At 48.6% G+C, this 15,098-nt stretch overlaps 1 protein-coding gene across 1 annotated transcript in view; it reads right to left on the reverse strand.

Moving 5' to 3' along the window:
- LOC148477861 (alpha-2-macroglobulin-like protein 1) overlaps positions 1-15,098 on the reverse strand; it is a 173,707-nt gene that overhangs the window by 24,597 nt on the left and 134,012 nt on the right. The window contains exons 27-31 of the mRNA XM_088456079.1: positions 13,611-13,692; positions 9,634-9,790; positions 8,494-8,568; positions 4,745-4,907; positions 95-288 (exon numbers count right to left, since the gene is read on the reverse strand). Of these exons, the coding sequence (XP_088312205.1) occupies positions 95-288; positions 4,745-4,907; positions 8,494-8,568; positions 9,634-9,790; positions 13,611-13,692 (671 nt within the window). The remainder of the gene's footprint in view (positions 1-94; positions 289-4,744; positions 4,908-8,493; positions 8,569-9,633; positions 9,791-13,610; positions 13,693-15,098) is intronic.

Genomic DNA, 15,098 nt, shown 5'->3' on the forward strand with positions numbered 1-15,098 from the left:
AAGGCAGATGGAAAACACACAATTAAACTGTGAAAAGAGCAAATCCCAGTTATCTGTTCTTTAGTTCTCCTGATAAAAATGCCATCTGCGCTACCTGTGTGGATGAGAATCCCCCGTTGGAATTCTGCTGTTTGATCAGCCAGCTGACAATCTGGGAGGCTGTTAGAATCTCTGTGGTGCTTACTGAGGGGCTCGTAATTAGCGCCAGCAGAACGTAAGAGGATAACTCAACGGCGGCTGATTCTTGGCTAGATGACTGGAGATTGTACGTCCAGTGCAGGTCACCCCCTGGGAGAAAGAGGATGAAGGGGTTATCGGAGGAATTAGTACTGAGGTTTAAGCTACACATAAATTACAATCAATACTGTTCTCTCTAACTAAGATTGTGTGGCCATTATAATTTCAAGTATTTATTATAAGCAATTAGCAAGTATCCATTTATATCTAAAACGTTCCTAGAAACGAATAACTTTTGTAAGCAAAAATGCACCACTATTTTCTACGTAGCGTATATTATTGCGCCCAAGACAAATGTTGTACGTGCGTCTGTAAGCGAAAGCCAGCACAGCCCATTCGTTTTACACCAGCTTTGCAGCCGTCGACATTAGCATCGCCATTTGCCCCATTCCCGTGCTGGGTGCAAGTTATCCGTCATAAGCAGGCTTACACCAGCCAGCACGAGGTGCCAATCCGAAACCATAAAGAAGCAGTCAAGAGCTCCTGAAGAGAGAAGTCAGAATATGGCGGCCATTGCGAAAAAGCTAAAAGAGGTTGCAGTCCACGAGGTGAAGCCAAAGGAGGCGACGCACACTGTAAGTCCTGAGGGGGCAGGGTGTGATGGAAAAGATTTGACGCTGGCCTTTGCTCCCCAGGTGGAGACTGCAGAAAGCCCTGAGGGTGATGCACACAGAGGGCCTGATTCAGACCCGCAAGCGGGTCGATGGTCCCTCAATGCGCGTGTGCACGCCTGAGCCGGCTCCGGTGTGCGCATGCGCGAGACCCGGACAGCGACGGGCGCTCCGTCGCTACAGGTCTCGCACCAAAAGGGGGTGGCTGTCAATTTTGATTGACATCTTGCCCCGTTTTAGAGGCGGGCAGGGGGGGTGGCTACACAAACGGAGGCATTCCCTAAGGAACACCTGCCGTTTGTGGGGGGCACCACTGACATCACCAGTTATGTCAGTGGAGAGCAGGAAGCTTTCTGGGGCTTGCTACAGACAAGACCCTACCACAAGGGTCTCGTCGCAAGCCCCGATGGTCGCGACCATCGTGACCATCACCTGGCCGCTCGCAAAAGCTGTGGGTGGTCACCCACAGCTTAGCGAGTGGCCAGGAGGCCACAACCCAAAAAAAAAAATGCCCTGATTCAGAGCGAGTACTCTTCAAGAGTGTCCGGCTCTGAATCAGGCCCAGAGTTCGGCTTCAGGACTGGTAACTCCAATTTCATTGGTTTACCCCTAAACCATCAGCAAAGTTTGGTCACAAGGCCTGAGGGCATCACCAGGCACTAGGCCTGAAGCACAGTAGGTGGGCAGTAGGCCCGAGGAAGCAGAAGGGGGGCTTTAGGCCCCGTGGTTTTGTTTAAAGATTTTGTTAAGTGGGTGGTAGGCCCGATGCACGGAGAGCTCTAGCCCCATTGTTTGCTTGTGCCCCGCATTAGGCCGAACCACAAGGGCACTAGGCCCTATAGAAGTGTATTGACTAGACAGGAGGCACTAAGCCAGGTATAAGGGGTCTTAGGCCCTATAGATATTGTTATTGCAACCACATGTTAGGTGGGCAATAGGCCCGAGGCTGCAGAGGGCAGCAGGCCCTATAGAGGATAAGTATAAGGCCCCAATGTTTAGGTGGGCACCAGACTCGAGTCATAGAGGGCATTAGGCCCTATAGCTATTAGGTACTAGAGGTCACGGAAGGGCATTAGGCCTGTAGCGGTAGTTCTGGCCCCTGATTTAGATGGGCATGACCAGGAAGGCCTCCCATCTGGTAATATATCCACGTTGACTGTAGAGCTCCGCAGTCAGGCCCCCACTAAAGGTAGGCTGTTGGTGAGGTACCTGTTGATATATTTGGTTCTGTAATTATTCCGCAACAGTGTTTGTAACTGTTACTGCCTTATCATTGTGTAAATGCATTGCTGGGGAAGCCTAGACGTAGCGTGTTACGGGAGTGCACTACACACAGCCTGCAATATTGTTGTGATCCCCCAGGTCAGCTGGAGTTGAGGCCTGACGTGTGAAGGAGAAGCCAGGATGTTGTGGGTGGTACACGCTAGAGAAATCAAGTCAGTCTAATACATCTGTATGGGTGGGTTGTCGTAGTGCATTTGCATGTGTCAAGATCAGGAACATTTGTTCATCAAGGGGACCAGTGTATTTGGTGAGAGTAATTTGTGTTGTGTGCATTATCCCTTCCCCTTCCCCTCTGGGTGTTTGCGTTTGGGTTGCACCCCTGTGCTTTGCACTGAGGTGGTAACCAGTCTGAGGCCGAAAGTGCCAATGATGACCATCTACTGATCCTGGCACAGCAGGTGTTTTCCTTACAGGGTCCGTGAGGAGCAGTTTCAGCCTTTACTGTCGGCATCCGACCTGAGTCTAGGACCGTCATCGGCGGCCTGAAGGTGAGAGCAAGTGGCTGAGGTAACTGCCCGACTACACCACAGCAGGCTTTTGCAACGCCCTCTAGTTCCCCCTTCACAAACCCTGTACAAGGTGCCCACAGAGCTGTCCAGAGATTAAACTACACAATTTTACTTCAGTACATGGGATAACCATCACGGAACCAAAAGAAAGGTGGAGTATGGACGAAGCAAAGGGTGGGACAGTGTGAATCACTATGATTAGTGATAAGGAGGAAGGAGGGATAGGAAGTAAATCCACACTCAATAAACCTGTACCCTGATGGGAGATGGGAAAAAAAGTGCACTGGTTGCAGGACTAGTGCTTGCAGAATAGAACAATGGAAGACAGCTGCCAGAACATGGCGCCGGCGCTCCGTGCTTTTACCTGTCCGCAGAGTGCAGTACTGGGAGTGGTTGCGGGGCCGCTCAGGGAGATCCAGTGTGCAGCCGGCAGTTCTGGGGTTGGATTCCCGGCCGCGTTTCTACCCCGCCGTCCTCTCCATGGGTGTGCCATGTTGGAATGGGTCAGCTGACCCAGCTCTACCACTCACAGTCCTGGACAGAGACTCCACCAATCCTGCATCAGCAAGGGGGATAAAAGGGAGCTGGATGCAAGTAGCCGGTGGCTGAACAATAGTTACTACCTGCGGTGAGACAGGTTACTCTGTTGCAGTCTCACAGTATTTGTGCTAACTATTCTAGGCTCCTGCAGTTCCAGTCCGGTTCAGCAGTCACTCCTGCCAGTTCCAGTCCGGTTCTGCAAGCTCTTCCTGCCGGTCCCAGCCCGGTTCTTCAGTTACTCCTGCTGGTTCCAGTCCGGTTCTGCAAGCTCTTCCTGCCGGTCCCAGCCCGGTTCTTCAGTTACTCCTGCTGGTTCCAGTCCAGTTCTGCAAGTTTCTCCTGCCGGTTCCAGTCCGGTTCTGCAGTTACTCCTGCTGGTTCCAGTCCGGTTCTGCAAGTTTTCATGGCAGTTCCAGTCCAGCTCTGCAAGTTTTACTGCCAGTTCCAGTCAGGTTCTGTAAGTTCCTCCTGCCGATCCCAGTCCGGTTCTGCAAGTTTTCCTGCCAGTTCCAGTCTGGTTCCTGAAGCTCTTCCTGCCAGTCCCAGTCCGGTTCTGCAAGTTCTTCCTGCCGGTTCCAGTCCAGTTCTGCAAGTTACCCCTGCTGGTCCCAGTCTGGTTCTGCAAGTTACTCCAGCCAGTCCCAGTCTGATTCAGCAAGTTATTCTACCTGGTCCCGTCCAGTTCTGCAAGTTCTCCTGCCGGTCCCAGTCCGGTTCTGCAAATTTTCCTGTCAGTTCCAGTCCGGTTCTGCAAGCTCCTCCTGCCTGTCCCAGTCCAGTTCTGCAAGTTCTCTTGCCAGTTCCAGTCTGGTTCTGCAAGCTCTTCCTGCTAGTTCCAGTCCCAGTCTAGTTCTGCAAGTTTTCCTGCTGGTTGCAGTCCGGTTCTGCAAGTTCCTCCTGCCGGTCCCAGTCCGATTCTGCAAGTTTACCTGCCGGTTCCAGTCCGATTCTGCAAGTTATTCTAGCTGGTCCAGTCCAGTTCTGCAAGTTACTCCTGATGGACTGGTTCAATTCTTCCCAGTCGCATCTAACCTGTCCATTGTTGCTACCCCTTTGCCAAAAGCAGTTCTCACTGCTACTCAAACCCACATGAGAAAGAGTTATATACAGCCTCCTCAGCTCCTGCTACGCTCACCTCCTGTAGATCCTCCACCAACACCTGAAACAGGTAACTCTGTGACACCAGCCATGAACAGCGCAATAAGAGACTGTAATATACTGTATACATATTTACATATACATAAAATTAGATTTATTGTTGGAGTAGATACTGTATATTTTGTTTTCTAGGCTATGAGAGTCTTCCTATTTTTACTGCTTTATAGCAGATACTACTATAAACCTATTCTGCATTAAACAGCTCCCTGGGTGGCCGATTGATTCCTACTTTAGTAATATTAAACTTTCAATATTTCACCCTATCCGGACAAGAATTACTCAGTTTGACAATCTAGATAATCTGTTCATACGTCAGTAATTGGGGACTAAAAAATGGGTGTCAATAGCTTCTACCATTTTGTTCAGCCAGTTCTATATCCCACCCTTCCCCCAGACTCATATTACCCGAGGAGATTGCCAGCGGGAGCAGTTTGTCCAGAAGCATCTGTCGGGTGACCACGTCATCGGCCAGCGCAAAGGTGTATGCCAGGAGAGCCATGGTGTAAGGGTTCAATGATCCATTCACTTTGTCTCTCAGACAGGAGAGGGCCTGATCGAGCAAGGTGTCCTGGTGGGTTTATAAACATATACATTCACTCTTGTTCCCTAGGTAGGGTTATTGCAATATATTTTTATTTTATAACTTCGATATGTGGAACGTATCAATACCTGACAAATAAGAATATAAAATAAATAAATGCATAAATGTCGGCACAAAAGTAACATAATAAAATCAGGTAAACGAAAACCTCAATAGCATTAAAATTTAAATGTTTAGAGGCGACCAGTTGTTCAAGAGCTGGAAATACTGTATATACTTTTCTTCATATTTTTTGTATAGAAAAGTAATACATATATATTTTGTAATATAATAGATATACCACTCTTGGGTGTGCAGTCACAGTCTGATATATGCACGTTGTGACACGAGGCCTATTGTGCCAAAATAGTTCTATGTGGAGATGATGTAGAACATATACAGAACAGAATAGTTCTGCACTGGCTGCTTCATTTGAATTCTTTTTAATGAACAAACATTTAAATGGTTAACATTCATAAAGTGGCTGCTCAGATAAGTTCTTTGAATAGATTATCATTGTACCAGTCATCTTTAGTGAGGATTGGTGTCTGCAATTTTGGCATTTCCTGACATTTTTTCAATCAGAAATTGTATTTTCCTCAGTGAGGCAGTGATGGGTATGTCTGTCAGTGAGGCAGTGATGTGTATGTCTGTCAGTGTGGCAGTGATGTGTATGTCTGTCAGTGAGGCAGTGATGTGTATTACTGTCAGTGAGGCAGTGATGTGTATGTCTGTCAGTGAGGCAGTGATGTGTATGTCAGTGAGGCAGTGATGTGTATGTCAGTGAGGCAGTGATGTGTATGTCTGTCAGTGTGGCAGTGATGTGTATGTCTGTCAGTGTGGCAGTGATGTGTATGTCTGTCAGTGAGGCAGTGATGTGTATGTCTGTCAGTGAGGCAGTGATATGTATATATGTCAGTGAGGCAGTGATGTGTATTACTGTCAGTGAGGCAGTGATATGTATGTCTGTCAGTGAGGCAGTGATGTGTATGTCTGTCAGTGAGGCAGTGATGGGTATGTCTGTCAGTGAGGCAGTGATGTGTATGTCTGTCAGTGAGGCAGTGATATGTATATATGTCAGTGAGGCAGTGATGTGTATTACTGTCAGTGAGGCAGTGATATGTATGTCTGTCAGTGAGGCAGTGATGTGTATGTCTGTCAGTGAGGCAGTGATGGGTATGTCTGTCAGTGAGGCAGTGATGGGTATGTCTGTCAGTGAGGCAGTGATGTGTATGTCAGTGAGGCAGTGATGTGTATGTCAGTGAGGCAGTGATGTGTATGTCTGTCAGTGAGGCAGTGATGTGTATGTCAGTGAGGCAGTGATGTGTATGTCAGTGAGGCAGTGATGTGTATGTCTGTCAGTGTGGCAGTGATGTGTATGTCTGTCAGTGTGGCAGTGATGTGTATGTCTGTCAGTGAGGCAGTGATGTGTATGTCTGTCAGTGAGGCAGTGATGTGTATGTCAGTGAGGCAGTGATGTGTATGTCAGTGAGGCAGTGATGTGTATGTCTGTCAGTGTGGCAGTGATGTGTATGTCTGTCAGTGAGGCAGTGATGTGCTGCGGTCAGTGAGGCAGTGATGTGTATTACTGTCAGTGAGGCAGTGATGTGCTGCTGTCAGTGAGGCTGTGATGTCTATGTCTGTCAATGAGGCAGTGATGTGTATGTCTGTCAGTGAGGCAGTGATGTGTATGTCAGTGAGGCAGTGATGTGTATGTCTGTCAGTGAGGCAGTGATGTGTATGTCTGTCAGTGAGGCAGTGATGTTTATGTCTGTCAGTGAGGCAGTGATGTGTATGTCAGTGAGGCAGTGATGTGTATGTTAGTGAGGCAGTGATGTGTATGTCTGTCAGTGAGGCAGTGATGTGCTGCGGTCAGTGAGGCAGTGATGTGTATTACTGTCAGTGAGGCAGTGATGTGCTGCTGTCAGTGAGGCAGTGATGTCTTTGTCTGTCAATGAGGCAGTGATGTGTATGTCTGTCAGTGAGGCAGTGATGTGTATGTCAATGAGGCAGTGATGTGTATGTCTGTCAGTGAGGCAGTGATGTGTATGTCAGTGAGGCAATGATATGTATGTCTGTCAGTGAGGCAGTGATGTGTATTACAGTTAGTGAGGCAGTGATGTATATTTCTGTCAGTGAGGCAGTGATGTATATTTCTGTCAGTGAGGCAGTGATGTGTATGTCTGTCAGTGAGGCAGTGATGTGTATGTCTGTCAGTGAGGCAGTGATGTGTATGTCAGTGAGGCAGTGATGTGTATGTCTGTCAGTGAGGCAGTGATGTGTATGTCTGTCAGTGAGGCAGTGATGTGTATGTCAGTGAGGCAATGATGTGTATGTCAGTGAGGCAATGATATGTATGTCTGTCAGTGAGGCAGTGATGTGTATTTCTGTCAGTGAGGCAATGATATGTATGTCTATCAGTGAGGCAGTGATATGTATGTCTGTCAGTGAGGCAGTGATGTGTATGTCTGTCAGTGAGGCAGTGAAGTGTATGTCTGTCAGTGAGGCAGTGATGTGTATTACAGTTAGTGAGGCAGTGATGTATATTTCTGGCAGTGAGGCAGTGATGTATATTTCTGTCAGTGAGGCAGTGATGTGCTGCTGTCAGTGAGGCAGTGAAGTGTATGTCTGTCAGTGAGGCAGTGATGTGTATTACAGTTAGTGAGGCAGTGATGTATATTTCTGGCAGTGAGGCAGTGATGTGTATTACTGTCAGTGAGGCAGTGATGTGCTGCGGTCAGTGAGGCAGTGATGTGCTGCTGTCAGTGAGGCAGTGATGTGCTGCTGTCAGTGAGGCAGTGATGTGTATGTCTGTCAGTGAGGCAGTGGTGTGCTGCTGTCAGTGAGGCAGTGATGTGTATGTCTATCAGTGAGGCAGTGATATGTATGTCTGTCAGTGAGGCAGTGATGTGTATGTCTGTCAGTGAGGCAGTGAAGTGTATGTCTGTCAGTGAGGCAGTGATGTGTATGTCTGTCAGTGAGGCAGTGATGTGCTGCTGTCAGTGAGGCAGTGATGTGCTGCTGTCAGTGAGGGAGTGATGTGTATGTCTGTCAGTGAGGCAGTGATGTGCTGCTGTCAGTGAGGTAGCGATGTGTATGTCTTTCAGTGAGGCAGTGATGTGCTGCTGTCAGTGAGGTATCGATGTGCTGCTTTTCTGTGCACCGTGTCTCTGTGAGAGACGTTATTGTTTACACTTGCGGAGTGATAGAGCTGTAGTTTTGTGATGATGTTTTGATAACATGGGAAGCAGATCATGTATTAGGTGTGCGGTCATTGGGAAATAATGCACGGACAAGTAATTTAGTGTGTGACGGTGTATAATCATGTTGGTGGGATCTGTCTATATATATATATAATTACTTTTTTTAATTGGAACTGTAGCCTGTTCCTGTACAGTAAATTTGGCTTGGGGCTTATTTAAATGTTCATGAATTGTTTTCAAAGCTAAAGGTAGTGTTCACTGACTTTTAAACATATATTTTTTAATTATTCTAATTTCTACCATTGTTTTTGTGCATTGTATAGTAAATGACAGATCAAGAGCCATACATTGGGAGTTTGCAATGCACTCACATTCCCAGGCAAACCACGTTCAAGTAAGGCAGCAGTGATGTACGCGGACAGCGACAGGTCATCCTCCACTCCACCCTGAGAAAATAACACAAGTGCACATTACAGTAAATCTATTTTCGGTCAAGTTTGTGCCCCCGTGGTGCTCAGTTGTAAATGTTATGTACCAGCGCATTGGTTACAGAACATTATACTTTTCAATTATTAAAAATATTTTTTTTTAATAGAAGAACCTGACATACAGTAATGGTAACCATGGTTAAGCTTCACCTCTGTGACATCCGAGAAACATGTGATACCCCTGATACTGAGATCTGCTATATTACAAGTACTTTGTAATCCTGACTTGTGCAAGAGACTGAGGGCCTGATCCAGCTGTGCACTGCTGATCACAGATTCCCATATGTCAGGAATCTGCACATGCGATCCCGCGTTTAGCCCATTGCCTAGTCACTACTGTATTGCCAACTACTGTGCTGAAATTGCTATATTCCTTGTTTGTCTGCAATCTCCTGTCACATGTAAGGTGATCATTATTTTCATACAGTGACCTGCCCTGGACCTATGTCCTCCTACCCCCGTTTAATAAATCTATATGATTATTCTATTTACCAAGACCTTCACGTTATGTCATATTACTGTGGGTGTGGGGCTAGCCTTTCTGCTACAGCCTGAGGTGGGTAAAGCTCATGGAGTCATTGCCAAGACCATCACGTTATGTCATGTTACTGTGTGTTGGGGTTTAGCCTCTCTGCTACAGCCTGAGGTGGGTAAAGCTCATGGAGTCATTGCCAAGATCATCACGTTATGTCATGTTACTGTGTGTGTGGGGCTAGCCTCTCTGCTACAGCCTGAGGTGGGTAAAGCTCATGGAGTCATTACCAAGACTATCATGTTATGTCATGTTACTGTGTGTGGGATACTTGCTTCTCTGCTACAGCCTGGGGCAAGTAAAGCTCATGGAGTCACTGCCAAAGGAATAGGAAGATATACTGGAACTGCCATCTCAGCTGTAAGGTACCATCTACACCTAACTTATCTGTGCCACTACAACACCTGGGTACCACACATATAGTATGGCTAACGTGTCATTGTCACTCAACGGGCTCTGTACTCCATACACTGAGTTTCCATGTCTGTTACCTTCATGAGCGTGTGAAATAGTTTCCCAATGCTAATGAAACAGCCGTCAGTCTGCTGGTGGTCACCCAGCCAAGCCACTGCCTTTATCAGGACATTGTCATCAATAAATATGTAGTTCTTAGCCTGGTAGAAACACTTCATCACGAATCCAGTCAGCCTGGGGACAAAAAGAGTTAAGTGGATAAAGCTTGCAAATACAATCGCTGAAGTATAAGTGGGTGGAGGGAGTGTGCAAGTGAAATACAACGGCGACTTAAAGCCCATTGATTTGGGCAAAATATATCCCTGAAATGCAGTCGCGCATTTTGTTATTTGTTGGCGATTCAGAATGCTCACATTCCTGCAATATGGCTTCCAAACCCAGCGGCAGTGCTGGAGTGCAGGATATGTACATAGACTGTTATGGAAATAGCAAGAAGAGGCCGAGGTGACACTTCATTTTTGTTGCTGGCTGGGGGTTGAGAGGACGTATATTGCAGGGAACTAAACCACAATAAATAGGCTCTGTGAAAGTAGGAAATAACACAAGAGAGAGACAGAGAGAGAGAGAGAGACATAGACCAGTAGCGCACGCAGGGGGGGTTCTGAGTACCTAGAAACCCCCCCTGCCAGGCCATTCCATCCCCGCAGCTCACAAGTATTTATTTGTTTTTTATAAAGTGAGACAGAGAGCTTTGTCTCTGTCTCATCAGGCCGTTCTGTGAGCTCCGACTGGGCAGCTCCGCGTAGCTATGGGGATGGCTGAGAGCAGTACTGGGGAGCTCCCATGTGCCCTTGAGTGCCGGTGATGTCACTCACTGCACTCCTCCTCATCTGCACTCCGGGCAGCATGTAATTAGCACAGCCACAAACATCATCACGGGTACTGCACCTCCCAGCTCTGTTTATACCATGGGTGTGGGGGGAGATGGTCTGTAGTCAGAGTGTGTGTAATGTGCAGTGCATGGTGTCTGTGTGTAATGTGCAGTGTATGTCTGTGTGTAATCTGCTGAGTTTATGTGTGTAATGTGCAGTGTAAGTGTATGTGTGTAATGTGCTCTGAGTGTCTGTGTGTAATGTGCAGTGTGTGTCAGTGTGCAATGTGCAGTGTGTGTATGTGTATAATGTGCAGTGTAAGTGTCTGTGTCTAATGTGCTCTGAGTGTCTGTTTGTAATGTGCAGTGTAAGTGTCTGTGTGTAATGTGCAGTGTAATGTGCAGTGTGTGTATGTGTATAATGTGCAGTGTAAGTGTCTGTGTCTAATGTGCGCTGAGTGCCTGTGTGTAATGTGCAGTGTAAGTGTCTGTGTGTAATGTGCAGTGTATGTCTGTGTGTAATCTGCTGAGTTTATGTGTGTAATGTGCAGTGTAAGTGTATGTGTGTAATGTGCTCTGAGTGTCTGTGTGTAATGTGCAGTGTGTGTCAGTGTGTAATCTGCTGAGTTTATGTGTGTAATGTGCAGTGTAAGTGTATGTGTGTAATGTGCTCTGAGTGTCTGTGTGTAATGTGCAGTGTGTGTCAGTGTGCAATGTGCAGTGTGTGTATGTGTATAATGTGCAGTGTAAGTGTCTGTGTCTAATGTGCTCTGAGTGTCTGTTTGTAATGTGCAGTGTAAGTGTCTGTGTGTAATGTGCAGTGTAATGTGCAGTGTGTGTATGTGTATAATGTGCAGTGTAAGTGTCTGTGTCTAATGTGCGCTGAGTGTCTGTGTGTAATGTGCAGTGTAAGTGTCTGTGTGTAATGTGCAGTGTATGTCAGTGTGCAATGTGTAATGTGCAGTGTGTGTCAGTGTGCAATGTGCAGTGTGTATGTGTTTAATGTGCAGTGTAAATGCCTGTGTGTAATCTGCAGTGTGTAATGTGCATTGTGTGTCTGTGTAATGTGCAGTGTAAGTGTGTGTAATCTGCAATGTAAATGTCTGTGTGTAATGTGCAGTGTAAGTGTCTGTAACCTGCTCTGAGTGTATGTGTGCGGGAGGGGAGGAGGGGGGCAGTCCAAATCGCTAATACAACTACACTTACACAATACATTGCAAAAATGTAACTATCCATGTGTGACGGGCATGTGGGTGGTATATATATATATATATATATATATATATTTATTTATTTTTTTATATATATATATATATATATATATATATATATATACATACAGAAACCCCCCCTTACAAATCCTGCGTTTGCCCCTGTAGACAGAGATAGAAAGAGAGACAGAGAGAGAGACAGACAGACAAGAGAGAGACAGACAGACAGAGGGCCTGATTCAGACCCGGTCGCAAGCGCTGAGCGCTCGCAACCGGGTCGATGGTGGCCCACAGTGCATGTGCACGATGGGGCCGGCTCCGTCGTGCGCATGCGCGAGACCCGGCTAGCGATGGATACTCCGTCGCTCCGGGTCTCGCACCAAAGGGGGCGAGCTGTCGATGTTGAGTGACAGCTCGCCCCTTTTGATGGGCGGGCCAGGGGGTGGTTGCCCAAACAGAGGCGTTCCCATGAGAACGCCTACCATTTGGGGGCGGCCCCACTGACATCACCAGTAATGTCAGTGGGAGAGCTTCCGGCTCAATTTGAGCCAGAAGCTCTCTGGGGCTTGCGGCCACGAGACCCTACCACAAGGGTCTCGTCGCAAACCCGATGGTCGCGATGGTCTTGACCATCGCGACCATCATCGTGGTTGCTCGCTTTAGCTGTGGGTGGTCACCCAAAAAAAAAAAAAACGCCCTGATTCAGAGCGAGCACACTTTCAGAGCGTCCGGCTCTGAATCAGGCCCAGAGAGAGACAGAGAGAGAGACAGAGGGTCTCATTCAGACCCTGTCGCAAGCGCCGATGCACTCGCAACCGGGTCAATGGTTAGCCCTGCGGACGCACAGCGGCGGCACTGCGCGTGCGCAAGCCCTGGGGCGAGAGAGAAACTCTCTCGCTCTGGAGCTCTCTACAAAAGGGGTGGCTGTCGATGTTGATCGACAGCTCGCCCCGTTTTGTAGGCAGGCCGGGGGGGTGGTTTCCAAAACGGAGGCGCTACCGTTTTGTGGGCGGCTGCACTGACATCATCAGTGATGTCAGTGGGGAGCTTCCTGCTCGATCAGAGCAGGAAGCTCCCTGGGGCTTGCGGTTGCCGAGACCCAACCTTAGGGTCTCATCGCAAGCCCCGATGGTCGCGATGGTGTTCACCCACAGCTTAGCTAACGACCAGGGGGCCGCACTAAAAAAAAGGAGGCGGCCGCCCTCATTCAGAGAGAGCGATCGCTTCTTGCGACCGCCTCTGAATGAGGGCCAGAGAGAGAGACATAGAGAGAGAGAGACAGAGGGCCTTATTCAGACCCGCTCGCGAGCGCTGAGCGCTCGCAAGCGGGTCGATGTTGCCCAAGTGCGCATGCGCACAACGGAGGCTGCTTTGTCGTGCGCATGCGCGAGACCCGAATAACGACGGCCATGCCGTCGTTACGGGTCTCGCACCAAAGGGGGCGTGCTGTCGATGGTGAGTGACAGCACGCCCCCTTTGGTGGGCGTGCCAGGGGCGTGGCTGCCCAGACGGAGGCGTGGCTGCCCAGACGGAGGCGTGGCTGCCCAGACGGAGGCGTTCCCATGGGAACGCCTACCGTCTGGGTCCGGCCCCACTGACATCACTAGTGATGTCAGTGGAGTGTTTTTGACTGTGATAGAGCCAAAAGCACTCCGGGCTTGCGGACAACGAGACCCTACTGCAAGGGTCTCGTCGCAAGCCCAATGGTTGCGATGGTCTTGACCATCGCGACCATCTTTTTGGCCGCTCGCATAAGCTGTGGGTGGCCAGGAGGCCGCTCCAATTTTAGGTAGGACGGCCCTGATTCAGAGCGAGCGCTCTTGTCAGAGCGTCCGGCTCTGAATCAGGCCCAGAGAGAGAGAGACAGAGAGAGAGAGACTTTGGCATAGACAAGTTTTTGACAGCGCTGACACCGGCGCCGACGTGGGACTCCAAGGGTGATCTGACACTGGATAGGTAAGTAAGATCTCACCAAGTGCTCCCGTCACCATCAGAATCTCCGAAGGCGCTGTACGATCCATCAGAGTGTTTATAGGAGAGCTCCCGCTGATATCCTGGTGACACAACAAAGTATGTTTAATGTTAAAAGACAACTGTCATTTACTACCGCAACTATCACGATCTAACCTCATTGGCAGGGGCGTTTCAAGAGAGGAGGGGACCCGTGTGCAGTCTCTGTCCGGGGCCCCCTCCTCTCACTTCGGCGGCCGTCAGCGCCGCACAGGTCGAGTGTGCCCAGAGTTTAGAGCGCATGCGCAGGTCATCGGGAAAATGGCGCCATGTCCATCTTCCCTGTGTTTTCCCCACTGCGCATGCCGCGGCGACAATTTCCCAGGTGAATTTGACAGCGCTGACATCAGCACCAATGTCGGACTCCAGAGGTCAGTATTAAAAATATGAGTGCAGGATGTGTGCGGTGTGGGCCCCTCTGAACCCAGGTACATGTGCCCTGCACACTCTGCAGCCATTATAGAAAATAACGCCCCTGCTCATTGGTACAGCAGCAATGGAAATATAAATGCCTTGTACAATAATTAGCACTTTATGAAATATGTATCAAAACTTCTTTTATCTCTATGGCAGTTTTTATTTCCGTGCAATGATGACTTTGTGTTATATAAATGGTCTGTTGGTTTGAACTGAAGTTAGAGGCTGGATTCAGTATTGACCATCTCTGCCTTTGGATTTTTTTTTAAAAATCACCCGTTTCTGAGCCGCATGTGTCATCATGGGTGTGTAGATGGAACTTAGGGCTATTCAGTGAGCGTTCACAGAGATTGTACGGAGTTTAGACAGGTCGCCTTCACCAAGGACAGGGATGGGGCAAGTCTGCACCAAGGACAGGGATGGGGCAAGTCTGCACCAAGGACAGGGATGGGGCAAGTCTGCACCAAGGACAGGGATGTGGCAAGTCTGCACCAAGGACAGGGATGGGGGCAAGTCTGCACCAAGGACAGGGATGGGGCAAGTCTGCACCAAGGACAGGGATGGGGCAAGTCTGCACCAAGGACAGGGATGGGGGCAAGTCTGCACCAAGGACAGGGATGGGGCAAGTCTGCACCAAGGACAGGGATGGGGCAAGTCTGCACCAAGGACAGGGATGGGGGCAAGGCCGCACTAATGGTGATGACGGCTATTTTCACAAGTGGATGTAGTTATAGTTGCAGCTAACTCTGAATTCAGTGAGAATAACTACATCTATGGGCCTGATTCACTACCGTACACAACGTAATTAATAGCGATTACGCACGCAGTCTCAATGCGATAGTATGCTAATACACTGCGATCGCTGTGCCCTCGCAGCCCTACACAAGGACGCCCACTTTACGCAGCACACATCCGTAATGTTTAGCAAGACTGCAAAACCATCGGTACAAGTGAGTACCATCGCAACCTCACGCACACTTGCACAAGCTCTGACCTTACTCAGGAATTGCTAACCTCATCGCACACTATCAGG

The sequence above is a fragment of the Taudactylus pleione genome, unplaced genomic scaffold (genome assembly GCF_031769625.1).
Source record: "Taudactylus pleione unplaced genomic scaffold, aTauple2 ptg000685l, whole genome shotgun sequence".
Lineage (NCBI taxonomy): Eukaryota > Metazoa > Chordata > Amphibia > Anura > Myobatrachidae > Taudactylus > Taudactylus pleione.